General features: G+C 34.2%; 2 protein-coding genes across 4 annotated transcripts; one reads left to right on the forward strand and one right to left on the reverse strand.

Moving 5' to 3' along the window:
* The first annotated feature begins 3851 nt into the window (after positions 1-3851).
* On the forward strand, positions 3852-6875 carry LOC115714588 (BTB/POZ and TAZ domain-containing protein 4). Of its 3 annotated transcripts, XM_030643329.2 has the most exons (6): positions 3852-4259; positions 4971-5243; positions 5336-5466; positions 5719-6031; positions 6158-6471; positions 6621-6875. In XM_030643329.2, exons 2-6 carry the CDS (start codon positions 4992-4994, stop codon positions 6757-6759), a joined length of 1149 nt encoding a protein of 382 aa, XP_030499189.2. In that variant the 5' UTR covers positions 3852-4259; positions 4971-4991; the 3' UTR covers positions 6760-6875. The 3 variants fall into 3 exon arrangements, with proteins under 3 accessions (XP_030499189.2, XP_060970862.1, XP_060970861.1); XM_061114879.1 differs by having other exon boundaries at positions 3989-4259; positions 6158-6875; XM_061114878.1 differs by lacking the exon at positions 3852-4259 and adding an exon at positions 4324-4823 and having other exon boundaries at positions 6158-6875.
* Positions 6876-9477: 2602 nt separating this feature from the next.
* On the reverse strand, positions 9478-15105 carry LOC115714706 (formin-like protein 6). Its single transcript, XM_030643466.2, has 4 exons — positions 12686-15105; positions 12382-12587; positions 10869-11110; positions 9478-10777 (listed from the first exon to the last, which is right to left on the reverse strand). The coding sequence occupies exons 1-4, from the start codon at positions 14191-14193 to the stop codon at positions 9995-9997; spliced, it is 2739 nt and encodes a 912-aa protein (XP_030499326.2). The 5' UTR covers positions 14194-15105; the 3' UTR covers positions 9478-9994.
* Between the last annotated feature and the right edge of the window lie 523 nt (positions 15106-15628).

Raw genomic sequence — 15628 nt, forward strand, 5'->3', positions numbered from 1 at the left:
TGCAAAATTGCAAAAAGTGAGGCCCAAATCCACATAGCCATGGTCGACCACATTTATAGGGTTTATCATCTGATATTTTCATTATTTTAATGCCAAATAATTTAAACCTAACCCTAGTGGAATGCTATAAATAGATAGTGAAGGCTTCAGGAAATTTACACACTTTACTTCTGATTTCCTTCAGAGAAAAACCTGAGCCTTCTCTCTCTAACCTAGCTGCCACCTATACTCTCTTCTTCTCTCTTGAATTTCGAACCTCTTAGTGATAGAGTAGTGCCCACACACAGCAAGTGATACCTCAATCATAGTGAGGAAGATCGTGAAGAAAGATATTCAACAAGAAGGAGTTTCAGCACTAAAGAAGGAGAGAAAGAGATCCAGGTTCAGATCTTGATAATACTCTGCGACAGAAAGGATACAAGGGTTAGAGATCTGAACGGAAGGAGACATAATATTCCGCTGCACCCAATGTAAGGTTTCTCATACTTTATATGTGTTTATTTCATAATCGTTTTAGAAGTTCATATTTAGGGTGTTAATCAACATACTTGTGAGTAGATCTAAGATCCTGGTAAAATAATTTCCAACACTGAGGAGTATTCCTCACAGTCTTGTACCTTAATATTCCTTCATTCTTACATAACACATCAAACTCATCCGAACAATACTCCAGACCATTGTCAATTCTAAGTCTCTTCTTTTTCCTTCTGGTTTGATTCTCAATCATTGTCTTTCAGTGCTTAAATTTTTCGAGAACCCCCATCTTATTCTTCAAAAGAAACACCCATAATTTTCTTGAAAAATAATTAACTATGGAAAGAAAATACCTGCTTCTAGAGTGTGATGTTATTCTTGAGGGGCCCCATAAATCACTGTGACTGTAACTCAGTAATCCCTTGGTATTCTTTTTGCCAGTTTCGAACTTAACTTTACAAGCCTTACCAATAACACAATGTTCACAGAATTCTAACTGTTCAAGCTTTACCTTTCCATGTAATCCCTGCTGATTAAGTTCACACAACCCTCTTCCACTTACATGGCCAAGTCTCTTGTGCCATATTTTAGTTTCATTATCGTGCTTGCTTGAAACACATGCCTTGTCATTGTGGCACCTTCCAGAGGGTAAATCTCATTTGATTTCCTACATTTGGTCACCACCATAGAACCTTTACAAACTTTCATGATTCCATTATCAACTTTGACAAGAAATCCTTGATCATCTAGCATTCCAATAGAGATCAAATTCTTTTTGAGATTCGGTACCAATCTGATGTCCTTTAGTACCCTAGTCTGTGTCCTCATGAACTTTCAATCTTACAGTTCCAATTCTCACCATCTTACAAGACTTATTATCACCAAGATACACAGTCTCATAGTTTCCAGGTTTGAATTCTTTGAACTAAGATTTATATGGTTTCATATGAAATGAACACTCAAAATCCAAGATCCATTCAAAATTTGAATTCTTAGAGGTAACTAGCAAAGCACTAGTCAAGTCATAGCAGTCACTCATCACTGTTGCATCTCCTTCAGATCTCAAATCACCTGACTTTAGCCTCTCCGAACACATCCTTCTGATATGCCTTGATTTTTTTGTAATTACAACATTTAACATGCTTTTGACCATCAGACTATGATTTTGATCTTGAGTTTCCTCTTATTCCCTTGTGCTTTCCCCTCTTCTCACTTCTGTCTTTTGTATAATCCATCACCACTTTCAAATTTCTTTAAATCACTCCTTTGATTCAGCTCTTTTGAATTAAGGTTGATTCGACACCATCGAGTGTAATTGACCCTCTTCCGCATAGCATTGTATCTTTAAATTGACCAAATGACTTCGGTAAAGAAATGAGTAATAATAAAGCTTGATCTTCATCTTCAATGGCAACACCAATATTTTTAAGATCCATAATCAACTTGTTAAACTCGTCAATCTGTTCTCCAACATATTTGTCCTCCATCATCTTGAATGAATACAAGGCCTATTTCAGATATAATATAGTCACTAAAGATTTAGTCATATACAGACTTTAAAGCTTTAGCCAAATCCCAGCAGCCGTGACTTCTTTTGCAATCTTTCTCAAAATCTTATCTCCAAGAGTCAATATGATTGCACTATGAGCTTTTATAAGAGTCTCTTTCTTGTCCTTCTCAGATATAAAATCAGGAAGAGATTTTTCTCCAAGCAGAGCCTCATACAATCCTTGGTGAGCCAACAGAGCCTTCATCTTCATTCTCCACAATCCAAAGTCATTCGTACCAATAAACTTTTTCACATCATATTTCGCTGCAGTCATGATTATGAACCAAGCTCTAATACTAATTTGTAGTGAATCAATCAATCACCTTCGATGTAATTATACTGGACCAACACTCACACAATCAAGAACGATACTATCAAAGAATTACAAGAGCCAAAGAACAGATTAAAGTAGTAAAACAAAGAAAAGATAACAGTAGGTTTAACGAGTTGGAGCCTTGTGCAATGCTCTATATCTCGGTCCGAACAACAACAACCATGTCTTTATTGATATTTGTGTTTTCAAGGTTACAAGAATCTTTTCAAACTATTACAGAGATTACAAGATAAACTTTCTCTCTCTAGTTTAGAGTCTCTCACTCTAACCTTACACAATCACAATTTTCACTCAAGTTGTCCTATGGTCTGATTCCTTATGGATTAAAAAGGTAATAGCTATTTATAGATTTCTATTATTGTCAAAATTAACTCTGATTCTATCGTTGCTAATTAATGCTGCCTTAAATTCTCTAAATCAGCGTCAACAATAAATTCCACATCAACTTCAGAAATAGGTTTTCAGTACAGAGAAATTGGAAGAGAATACACCCATTCTAGATGTGCGTTCAAGACTGACAACAAGCTATCTCGAAGTATGTCTCCGGATTGATGACAAGCTATCCGGAAGAACCATTGGACTGGCCACAACTTTATGAACAAATCTTTTCGGATGAACACCAAGTTTCCCGTAACTTCTTTTTGGAATAATAAGAAGCTCTTAGGATGACGAAACTTGTAACCATAATCAACATTATTAATTTTTATTAAAATTATATAAAAAATTATTTAAATAAATGAAGAAAATATTAAAAAACTTTTCATTAATATAGTTTATTAATTTGTAGAAAGTAAATAAATTAAAAAATAATATTTATTGTTGTACAATCTAACACAAAATAAGCTCATGTTATATTTTATGTCAAATTTGGCCGAATTTTTAATATTTATTAAATTTAGCACATCTTTTGTAATATCATTAAAGCTTATTTTTTAAAATATATTAAAATGTTACAATACACTTCTTTTATAACACTTCATATTAAAGATGTTGTAATAGGATATAGTTCTAATAAGAATTATATTAATGATCATACTCAGGTTGGCCTTAAGTTGAAATGGACGATAGGTAAAAAAAATATGGGCTTTTATTATAAAAATAATAGTATTTTTAAAAATTAATAAAAAAATATGTATATTTTTTAAAATATATTTTTCTTTATTTGACCTTCTAAAATGAGTGGGCCTTAGACACGGGCTTAACTCGCTTATACATAAGACCTGACCTAATCGTACTCAATATAATAATCATTATATTAATTAAAAACAAAAAAAAAATATATAATAAATTTATTCATTACAATTACAATTTATAATATTACAAAAAAAGTTTAAATGAAAATTCCAGCTCAGCATTAGGTGGATGATGATATTACAAAAAAAAAATTAAAGAAATATTATATAGATTGAAAAAGAAAAACAGAGTAGAAAAGTTGGAGAGTTAGTAAAATAGGATCCGTATTAAGGTGCGTTATTATGAGGAGGTTGCCAACGCAAACGCGGTAAAGCGCGTTAAGTAAGAGATTAGTAAGATCTAATGAAGAACCATTCACTGGATGATGTGTATCCGATTCAGCACAACCATAATCAATATCCAAAATAACTATATTCTTATCTCTTTCTTATTTCTTTATTCATTCAATCACAACTCAACTCTCTCATTTATAATAAAATCTCAAAAACCTCTTCTTTCCATTTCAACTCACATTTTATTCATTACATTCATTCATACTTTCTCTATCTATAATCCAGAAAAAGATCATCCTTTTTGTCAGATGATAAGGCTGTTTTTCTTTCAACACTTCATTCTATAAATATAAACACAGATATACAGTTTTTGGGCTTTGGGGTCACTCTGTATAAGAAAATTTTGATACATACATACACAAACAAAGATTAAAGGGTATGTATTATTTCTTTATCTTTGATTTTCTCTTGCAAGGAATTATTTTATTTTGATTGGTTTTTGTTCCTGACAACATAGAGCTCTCTACAGCTCAATTCTTTTTCTTTTTCAAAAATTTAATTTTTCATTATGGAGCAGAATTTTTTGACAAAGAGAGGGTTGTTTTCGAGTTTTTCACATTTGGTGGTTGTTGCCTTTTTATTTTTAACCTATGTTGAATTGAGAATGGTCCCAAGTTGATCAGAAAAAAACAAAAGATTAAAACAGAGAAAATTTTAACATATGATTATTAACAAGTTGTCGACACAGGCAATGAAAGTGACTAATATAGTAATTTGGTTAAAGGGTTTTTGTCATTATTCACCAACTTGAACGATGGAGAATATTTTGGCTCATTTAGATTAAAACTATGACAAGCCTTAACAAAGTCCAGTATTAGTAATAGTACTACTACTTTGGTTCTTGAAATTCTGTGTTATTGATTGAAACACGGTGTTTGATTTCATTTTTGATATTTTGTTCGGACCCACGAAAAAAAATGGACCGTGCATTATCAATTTGGTTAGATATTTGCTTTGGCTGATGTAATGCGGTGATTATTTAATTTTATTTTATTTGATACATATGAGATGTGATCTCCCTTCAAATACCTCCAAAGTTGAGTACAAGAACCAAATTTGATTTTGTTCTTTGTCATAACTTGTGTAGATTTCAGCCGTTACATTTTTGATGAAGATGGAAACTGTAGTAAAGGGTGGATCTGACCCTTTTGAGAAGAGAACATGTTCAACACCGCAACCGCCGCTGCCGCCCCCGGGGCCTTCAACCACTTACTCTAAGAGGTCAGTAATGGGTGGATACCACTGTATCTCATCAGCCACAACAGACTTGTGGGATCGCTTATTTGATGAAGGTTACAGGGCAGATGTGTGTGTTCATACTGAGAATGGCAGCATCATTTATGGGCACTCCAATGTTCTTGTAAGTTACTATGTTGACTCTTTGTTTCAATATGTGTATACAAGAATAGAATGAAATATTGAAGTTTTTTGGGGTTTTATTATATTTGGCAGGGTATGGCTTCTCCTGTTTTAAGAGAAATGTTAAAACAAGCAAGAAAGCATGGTCATCAACGATCAATTTCAATGCTTGGTGTTCCATCTGAAGCAGTTCGAGTCTTCATTCGATTTTTATACAGTTCCTGGTATGTAATTAGTTTCTTCCTTCTCATCTAAAGACTTATAATTCATATCATAGTTAGTAGGCATAACCCAGTTTTAGTGATATTTTTCATCTAATATATGGCTTGTGATGTAGACATAACTTTAGAACTAAGCCTTGGAAGAGTTAGCCTACAAAACTACAGGAAATAACTTAGTTTTTTTGGTAATAAGATTATGTTATGTACTCCAAAAGAATGAAAACTGAATGTTTGAGAAAACTTAAATTTGTGTAGTTATGCAAAAGAAGAAATGGATGAATTTGCTTTACACTTGCTGGTGCTATCTCATGTGTACGTAATTCCCCAGCTAAAACGAGAGTGTGAAAGGAAGATAGAGCATGGTTTGATGATGATCAACACAGAAAATGTGGTTGACATATTTCAACTAGCATTGCTCTGCGACGCGCCTCGCCTTAGCTTCGTCTGTCACCGTATGATCTGCAACAACTTCAAGTCAGTTTCAGCTACAGAAGGGTGGACAGCAATGAAGCAAAGCCATCCGGTGTTAGAAAAAATACTCTTAGAATTCATCACTGATGAAGATCATGTAAGTAACAACTAGCTAGTTCTTTGTTCTTTGTTCTTTGCTCTTTGAGATTAGAATTGGTAGTAAAGATCATAAAGGTTTTTATTTATTTACTCATATTCTTTCTTATCTTTATGTTTTTCTCAGAGGCAAAAGGAGAGAGTAAGAAACACAAAAGAGAGACAAGTCTACTTGCAACTATGTGAGGCTATGGAGGCTCTTGTACATATATGTAAAGATGGTTGTAGAACAATTGGTCCACATGATAAGGACTTTAAAGTGAACCAAAATCCTTGCAATTTTGCAGCCTGTAAGGGGCTTGAATCGCTTGTTAGACATTTTTCGAGTTGTAAGTTGAGAGTTCCTGGTGGTTGTATCCACTGCAAGAGAATGTGGCAACTTTTGGAGTTACATTCTCGTCTTTGTGCTGATTCTGATGTTTGTAGAGTCCCTTTGTGCAGGTTAGTAGTTTTGTTAGTTTGTTCTCTCTTTTGTCTTGTAATTCAGTTTCTTCCTTATAATACTTATATTTGTACATTGCCCACTGTTTTGTTTTTAAGAGAAAACCTTTTCATAGTTGAAACTAACTCTTTTAAGTATAACATTTCAGGACTTTTAAGGAGAGAAGTAGGAAACAAAGTAAGAAAGAAGAGATAAAGTGGAATATTTTAGTGGAGAAACTTTTAAGAACAAAATGCTTCTCAGGAAGGCCATTTTTTTCATGGGCAATTACTGTCAAATCTTCATGACAGCAAGATGTCTACTTTGTTCTTATGTAAAATATCTCCATTGTCAGTGCTATTGTTTGTAGTATGTAGTCCAATCATAACCAGATTAATAATAAAATTAAAATTTCTTCACAAAACAATGATGCTATGTTTGTAGTATGTAGAATGATGCTATGTGTTTTATTTATTTATTTATTTATTGGGTGTTTTAGGCTAGTGGCCGAAAAATTGGTCAGACACGATAATATGACTCGAAATTCACATAAAATAAACAAGATTGAGTTATTTTTGTGTGACACAACTAACTCATTTATTAAACCTAAAAATAATCCGGCAACAACTTATTAAAAATATACACTCTAATGTTTAATATATTTATTATACCTAAACAATATTAAAGTAAATAAATAGGAGCTAAACATGTTAATTGCTCACAAATGTAAATGTATCATAAAAAGATTGTAAACATGTAAAACTAGTTATAAATAAGTTAATGAGCTGAAAGTTAACGAAAACTAAGTACGATTCTCATATAAACGGATTAGACGAGTCGACTAAGTTCAACTTGTTTATAAAAGAGTTGAGTTTTGATTTTAGTTTTTAACTCAATTACAAAATGGGTTGGGTTTAGACCATCTCCAATAGGTGGTGTAATATTTCTATTAAATTTGGCTCAAAAAATAAATTAAAGTTATATTTGGCTCAATTTTTACAATTATACTTCAATACATTAAAGGTAAATTAACTTTATTTTTTTTAAAAAAATGTCAAAACGTTAACAAATATATTAAATTTTGATTAAAATTGTACAGAATTCTTATTAACTATATAAATAAAATTTAAAAAGTTCTTAAAGGCATTGATGAGTGACAAATAAGTAAATAAAAAATGAGCATTGTTATTGAGTATCAGTGGTGTCTAACATCATCTAGAGGTGATGCCTTATGATTCGTTAGCGATATCCTGTAAAAGTTATTACCTTATATTATATGAGACTCGATACTTAATTGTACCAATAACGATAAGACACGGAGAGTACTAGGTACCACGGGTGCCTCTTAGCATTTTATAAAAAATGATATTTATTGTGGTGTAAGTTTTGTCATACTATATTTTGTGTCAAATTTTGTACAACTTTTAGCATTTACTAAATTTAGATCATATATTATACATAACTATTAGAGTTCAATTTTGCTAAAAATATATTTATACTATTTTTATAATACTTTGTTAGAGATGCTTTTAGACTTGACATTTACTTGTGAAACTTAAGCCTCGACGTGAGACGAACACCACTCATGAGCACGAATTGTCACCACACCCTCAAGATCTCACGATTGTGAATCTATGAACCTTGAAGCTGAGATTCAGTCTTCCTATCCCTCTAATCTTGGCTACTGCAAAAATAATTTGTAAAGAGCTTAAGCATTTTAGATTTTGGGTAAAAAGTTTTAGTATAATACCTTTTGAAAATAGTGATTATGTATTGGTGGCGAATGCATGAGAGACCGAAATAGGTCACACCATTTATAAGGTTATTTATCATAGCAAAATATTACAAGTTTATTTAGTAACCAACTTTTTATATAATTTATATGAGACTTTACATTATAGTTATATTCAACATTTTATTGATTTTAAAAAAATTTAAATAATTTATAAAATTTGAAATAAAATTCAAAATAGTCAATTATATATGTAATTGGATATTTGAATTATATTTTTGACATTACTTATATTCTTCAAAAAAAAATTTAGAAGACAAAAGTGATATTATAAATATATATATAAAAAAAAAGGGATGGTGACGTTGAAGTAGACGGAGATTTTTTGGTAGGTTTTATTAGGAGTTGTTGGTGGCATGAAGAGATTCAATGGACCAAAACCAACTGAATTTGGTGGTCTTTATAATGAAAATATGCGTCCATTTAGGACTATAAGCGACAAAACTGAACATTTGTAGACCAATTTTGTCTACTACACTGACCCAGATTCTACGACACAAATTGCTTTGCAGATTCTACGACACAAATTGTTTAACTATGTCATTGTCCTTCATTTAATGTCCTTTTTACTTGTTATTCTCACCTCTTTGTTTGTAACACAAGACTATTTAGTTACCATTCTTCAATGTCCTTTTTACTTGTTATTCTCACCTCTTTGTTTGTAACACAAGACTATTTTGTTACCATTCTTCAATGTCCTTAGTTACGTACGTACAAGTCAAAAACAACTTATTTCACACCATCAATCTCATAAACATTGTATTAATTTGATTCCTAGTTTTCATATCCTTTTTACTTCAAATTATACTTTTAAATTTTGATTTGTACACTGGCCTTTCCCATTTCTGGCATGTTAGCCATAACCATTCCCAAGATCATTACTACTCCATACTAATATCTAATTGTAGTCCAATCCAAATCCAAAGCTCTTTGTAAAAATGACTCTAGTTTAAAATTTCACTTTGTCTAAAGCCATAAAACAATGAAAATAGACATTGTGTAGTCTTTTGTACTTGTTGGACTACTTGTCCTGTTTCTTTGAATGGTTCACTCATTTTTTTGTACTAAGTTTTGATAGAAACCCTTTTGCTTTTTCTAAAGTTGTTTTGGCCGTTCCTTACTATGTTTCCCAATCCCATCAACCATACTTCTTTTGTTTTTGTTTGACTCCTTTTGTTCTTATACGTTCACTCATTTAATACACAGAAGAGATGAGAAAGCAAGGAAATGACTTAAAGTTTAAAATATAAAGCTCCTTATTTCTAAAAATAATGAATAATCAAACAAATGGGGAGCATGGAATCGTGGCTGAAATCAAAACGTTCTGTTATGTGTGGGAATCTGATCTAAATGATAAAAAAAATCTATTGTTGCTATTGAATATGTGTAGGATTGGATAAAAAATATATATAATTATATATGAGTGAGGAAACAATGCTTCATTTTATCTATGCACTTCATTTGTTGATTGTAAATTCTTGTCCTCCAATGCCTTTTCCTTCAAGATGGCTGCTCATCTCTGTTATTTGAGTTGTTTTTTTTTTCCATACAAAACGTTTCTCTCTTCTCAGGAGCCTTATCTAGTAAACTGATGGGTACCCTCTTAGCAAGGAGTGGGAATTTGTTGATGATGGGAGAGACCCTTCAAAATTGCTTTCTGATTCTTTAGTTGAATATGGATGGAGCAATAACAAGGGAAAAGTACTCTAATCTTCCTCCTAAGAGGTTTCATGAGGTTTATATTCACATATTTAAGGTGACAAGCTTTCATCATCTGAACTGGTATCGTGTCTCACATTATAGCGGTTGAGTACGGGTAATGAAGCCGTTGATGATATCCGAAATGATCTAGCTGAACCAACTACTGTTCTGTCCTGCATTCTCCCCACTTCCTTGCACACCTGATCCAGTATGGCTAGAAAATCTCTAACAATCATGAAGATTCTAAAAGGATGGGCTCCCTCCTTGGCCACATCACCATGAAAATACTCCGTGACTTCTTTTACAAGGAACAAAGCATTTCTTTCATCAGCCTTTATCTTACAAATTTCTTCTTCAGCCTCTTTTAGAAACAGCTTCATTGAGCTAAAGAATTTCCCTTGGATTTCTGGCCTCTCATACTGCAAAACCAGTTTGACTTTCTCGAGCCCCATTTCTAGCTTTGTCACATAGCTGCTAAGGACATCGGAGTCCATTCCTGCAGCTTTTTTCACATTATTAAGGTCCCTACTCAAACCAGACACAACCTGCAATCCTTGTTTCCTGAACTCTTCATCCTTCATTTGGTTCTGAACATTCCCATTTGTGGAGTCACCACCGGCACCTTCTGATCTAATAATCTCTTGGACCACAAAATGTAGCAATGTGGTCTTTCCATCGGTTCCCTTTATGTCTACTAGTTTTAGGAGTGTATCAAGCTTAAACGATTTAGCATCACCTCTATTGGTGCCAACATTCATTCGGTTTCCTGTCCTGAGAACAGCTTCAAGAAGTTTAAAAAATAATCGGCTATTCTTTAATTCTTCACTTGCTTCCTGTAAAACATATAAGCAGAGGATTTGAGTGTACAGACATGAAAATGAAACACCGACATGAAGCTAGCTGTAAGACTAGTGACAAAAATACCTCAAGGGTTTGAAAAGACTTCCTCAAGTAATTTACTTCGGAGTCAAAATTTGCTCTGTATAGCATTGCTTCAACTCGTTTAAAGGCAAATGGTACATCAAGCACTGCCTTGAGAAAGCGCTCTGCAGACCCTAATTTTGACATATCACCTTGATAATCTCGAAGCTTAATTTCTTCTTCCTTTGTTGGAGCCATCTTTACCAGAGTTTCCAAAAGCTCGGGACCTAAACCTTCTGGATTACCTATACTTGTCGAACACATGAATCACACAAGCTAAATCAGCAAAGAGAGAGAATAAGAGACCTAAAAATGTTCAAATACGCAAACCATCTACCATGGCAAACTACACAGAATTCTAACTGACTGATATGCTGAGGCTGTTGTTTGGTAGATTTTTCTTTTCTTTGCAGACTGATAATATACTAAAATACAAGAAAAGTTGTTTGTATGACCAACATCCATTTAGATTCATTTGACATACAGTATAGGTACAATTCTACATAAATCAATTTACTAATACATGTGCATCAGAGTTATTTATATGGAGAGTTGGTGCTGATGTAGATATGCAGCCTTTCCTAACACAACATGTGCAGTTAGATGACCGCGAAAAGTTGGAATATAAGCTACGGTTTGCTCTTGGGGAAAAACTACTTAGATGTTAAGTGTTGATCAAGCTACAGGATATTGTTCTACTAATGTGCCCTGCATTAAGGGATAAGAGCCTAGGTAGAACATGAACTTCATTTCATAAATTAAAGGGATAAAAGTTAACCTATTGAAAAGGGGAAAAAAATCAAATTCATTGCTATCCAGAAAGATGCCTTCTGAACTATGAAGATAAATAAAGATAAAGATGGAATGATAGGTTGGAGCATGCCTAGTATTAGGAAAAAGCTAGTAAAATCATTAAAGAGTTGGGCAACAATAGGAAGTCTTTAGTTGATTCAATGATAAATATTAAATATGATGGTTTGTTTGGTTTGTAAAGAAGAAAATGCCAGACTTTAGAGGTAAATAGAAGGATTTTATTTATTATTTTAAAAAGAACATACACCCTGTAATGATTAATTTTACGTTGGCAATTTGGGGAAAAGGAGGCTTGGAAATCTGAATACCATCTCTTACATTTTACAGCAGTTATATGATTTCTTGGGTCTTTCATATTTATGTTTTACCGTGTTTCACTTTTTCCTTTTCACATTTCTCAATAATTGAAAAACTTGCATAATGATTAATAATGCATCTGAATTATGAAACATAATAGTTATTTCTATTATTTCCTTGTGTAATGATGATCATCACATGTAAAATCTTCAACCAATTTTCGTATTTTGATTTGTGCCCTCTTTCTCTTTTCCAATTCCCTACCAAATTGTTTTTATAGTAAAAACTTACTTACCATGTAATTTATGAAATTATTTATAAAGCTTCAATCACATATGGGATGTTAATAGTTATGCATTTAATCAATAAAAATAAATAAACACCTAAAAAAAAAGAAATTACGTACCATCCCAAAGAGCTTCAGAGACTTCATCTCTTGTTACATTCAGAGCTCTTAATAGAATGGCAATGTTTTGTGACTTTTTTGGGTCTAAAACCCTGTTTTCTTGCTCAACAGGGGGAAGAACCGATCTTCTGGTACTAACAGCCTCTCTGGGAGCTGAATTCGTAGTATTGCAACCAAACAAAGACTCCATCATGTCCTCATTTAATCTGAAAAGGAAAAAATAAAATACCCATTAAAAATTACAAAACTATATGTAAAGGCTTTTTGCTCATTGAAAACAAAAAATCGTTCCGAGTCGACTCACTGGAAAGAACTAGCTTTCAGCTGGTCCCAGACAGTGGCTCGGTCAGAAGTCGCCCTGACTTTGTCCCAATGGAGTGGCTTCAACTTGGGTTTTGCCCCTCCTGACTCTTCCGCATCAAAAACCTCAGAAGCACCGCCGTTTTCCTTGTAAACCGGTTCCTCTGTTTTTACAGTACCGTTCTCTGTTGCCATTTTTGGTACTGAAGACCATATTGGAGGCTTCGATGGAACTTGGGTTGTCTTTTCGGGCTCGACCCTTTCCGAATCTCCGAATCTCCTCGATGTTGATTGCGTCGGCAGCGAAGGAGGAGGGGGCGGAGGAGGTGGCGGTGGCGGTGGGGGTGGTGGAACGGCTGTTCTTAACACGTGTATTGGTTGGTTGGTTGTTGATTGAAGACGCGGGAAATTCGGTAGCTGTGGCGGAGCTGAGAACTTGGGCTTTTTTAGATATGAATTTCTTTGTTCGCCTTCGTTAGAAAGTTCTGGCGGTGGTGGTGGTGGCGGAGGAGGACCATGTTTGGAATTGGAAAACCGTGATTTGGGAGAAGTTCTTTTGGAGTGAGGGATTGAATTAGGAGCTGAACTTTTTGCCGCCGTTGAATTAGTACTATTAGCACTTTGACGAGAAACTGGTGTGTAGTAATAACTGTCTTCGTAACTAGCGGAAGAGCACTGCGGCGAGTGAAATGCCGTGTCCCGGCTCTCTTCCTCGTCGGAAGAAGACATTGCCGACGGCGAATTCATGTTCGATGGCTTCGCTAGCGGTGGCAACGGCTGCAATTCGGGACTCGGACGATACCGATCCGATCTCTTTATCGAATTCAGCTTCCTATAGGGCGATTTGTTCGGGGCTTCTCTGTTTGTTCCTCCACCACCATTGGCTTCACTTAACGAAGCCCGATTCGGTTCGACCGTTCCGATATATAGAAAGCTCGATGGTGGAACTCTAGAATCTTCAATAAAGGTCTGAGAATTCGGTCCACCAGTGCCTCCTCCGACGAGCTTCTGGGTCTCTGATGGGTGTTTCACTCGGTGACGGTAGAGGAAGAAAGCCAGCGCAGAGAGCATACCCAGAGTCACAATTCCAACAGAGATTGCAATGGCGACCTTCTTAATCGGCTTAGGTGGTTGAGTCGCCGTCGGGATTGGAACGGAGCCATTGGAAGATAAAGAAGTAGGAGGCGGTTGACTTTGATCTGGGGTTGCCCCGTTATTGGGCAGCTCATGAAAGAATGGTTGATCAGGGGTCGGTAATGTAGAAGCGTCCGGAGAAGGTGGAGGTGGTGGAGGAGTGGCAGTGTCGTCGGTTCCAGGCGGTGGAGCTGAACTCGCCGGAAACAATGGCTGATGCAGAATCCTTCTATTAGATTTATCAACAAAATAACTAGAATCACGATCAATGACGATCCTTTTCGAAGAAGAAGAAGAAGAAGAATCAACGTGGGGAAAGGTTAAAAGAAACGGAAGAATAGAAAAGAAGAAACTACAACAACAACGACGAAATTTCATAGTGAATTTTTCTGGGTTTCTCTTATTTTCTTCTTTTCTTCTTCAACTTTTTTCACCCAATTCATCTCTTTATCTTAATTTTCTTTGGCAATAGTGAAAAATTTTAGAGAAAACGAAATCGAAATATCGAATGAGAGAAGAAGAAGACTGAGACTGACTCTCTCTCTCTCTCTCTGGTGTGGTGTATTAGGCGAAGCTTCTTTTGGCTGCAAGATCTGGGATGCTTACCCCAACCCCCAAGCTCACGTCACACACAGCCGCATTTTTATTTATTTATTTTTTTAAATGAAAAAAAATATATAAATAAACGAATTAGTTAATTAAATAATATTTTTTTTCTTTCTTTTTATAGTGAGAATGACACGTGGCACAAAAAGATTCACTTTCCCCATTAAATGTACGATAATGACCATGTAACACTGAATCACAACTCGCTACGTTAATGTCTCTTTTGGTCTATTTGTTAATTATATAAGCTAAAATCTCCTACAAACCAGACCAAAGAACCATCCAGTGTGGTCCATTTGTTAAGCTTCCACGTGTACTTAGATGTGATATGTCTTTAGGATCTTCGTCCTTTTTCTTTCTTTTTCATATAGTGGCCGGCATGGACGGTAGAGATTGATGGGACAGACAAGCATTAAATCGTAATTTAGGATTTTTAATTGATCAAATTAATAATAAATGAATATTTAAGTTTTGGGATTTGGGAGGTGAGGTTAATTATGTAATTTAATAAAAATAAGGGATAAAAAGGTTGTAACGTTTACTTGTATAGATTGATCCACCGACCTATCTACATCTCTCTTTTGTGGGGAACATGCACACGTATAAGGGCATATGCTTTAACACTTTTCTTTTTTTCTTTTCAATTTTGTAATATTATAACAAGACGAATACACTTCTTTTTCCCTTTTGAAGGGCACCCAACAAATGCAAAAAGACAATTTTATCCTTTTCTTGTCCACATTTTGCACTGATGACTGATCTTGTAAAAACCTTTTGTATTTTAAAGTGTAAGTATTATGTGTATTGTTTCCAAAATTTTGAGGCTGACCCAATATTTGTATGGTCGTTTTCTTTGGGAACTGAACATTTTAGTAGCTGTCCATATTTAGTTCGAGGTGCAATTTAAAAATCTATGGTAATCATTTCATTTTAATCTATTGTATATAGAAATCCCATAAATAAATAAATAAATAACTTGTGTTTGTGTAATTTTGTATTGGTAGTTGTCTTTTTATGAGTATGTCTGATATGAATAATTTAAACTTGTTCACAAAGGTAAAATGAATATATTCTTATGATATGAGTAGTGAGTGGTTGTTATTACATATAATACAATGACCTGTCCTTTTTATTTGTTTTCTTTTTCTTTAATAAATTTATAATTTATAAATGAAAAAAAAACCTAGCTTCCATTAATCTGATTTAA

The sequence above is a fragment of the Cannabis sativa genome, chromosome 4 (genome assembly GCF_029168945.1).
Source record: "Cannabis sativa cultivar Pink pepper isolate KNU-18-1 chromosome 4, ASM2916894v1, whole genome shotgun sequence".
NCBI lineage: Eukaryota > Viridiplantae > Streptophyta > Magnoliopsida > Rosales > Cannabaceae > Cannabis > Cannabis sativa.

Excerpts from the sequence above, each read along its gene's own strand:
- LOC115714588 (XM_061114879.1), top strand. The coding sequence starts at position 4,992 with ATGAAGATGGAAACTGTAGTAAAGGGTGGATCTGACCCTTTTGAGAAG. Across the intron at positions 5,244-5,335 it reads ATGGGCACTCCAATGTTCTT|GGTATGGCTTCTCCTGTTTT; the intron begins GTAAGTTACTAT and ends TATATTTGGCAG. Across the intron at positions 6,032-6,157 it reads TCATCACTGATGAAGATCAT|AGGCAAAAGGAGAGAGTAAG; the intron begins GTAAGTAACAAC and ends TGTTTTTCTCAG.
- LOC115714706 (XM_030643466.2), bottom strand. The coding sequence starts at position 14,193 with ATGAAATTTCGTCGTTGTTGTTGTAGTTTCTTCTTTTCTATTCTTCCG. Across the intron at positions 12,588-12,685 it reads CTGAAAGCTAGTTCTTTCCA|ATTAAATGAGGACATGATGG; the intron begins GTGAGTCGACTC and ends TTTCCTTTTCAG. Across the intron at positions 11,111-12,381 it reads CTCTGAAGCTCTTTGGGATG|GTAATCCAGAAGGTTTAGGT; the intron begins GTACGTAATTTC and ends CGACAAGTATAG.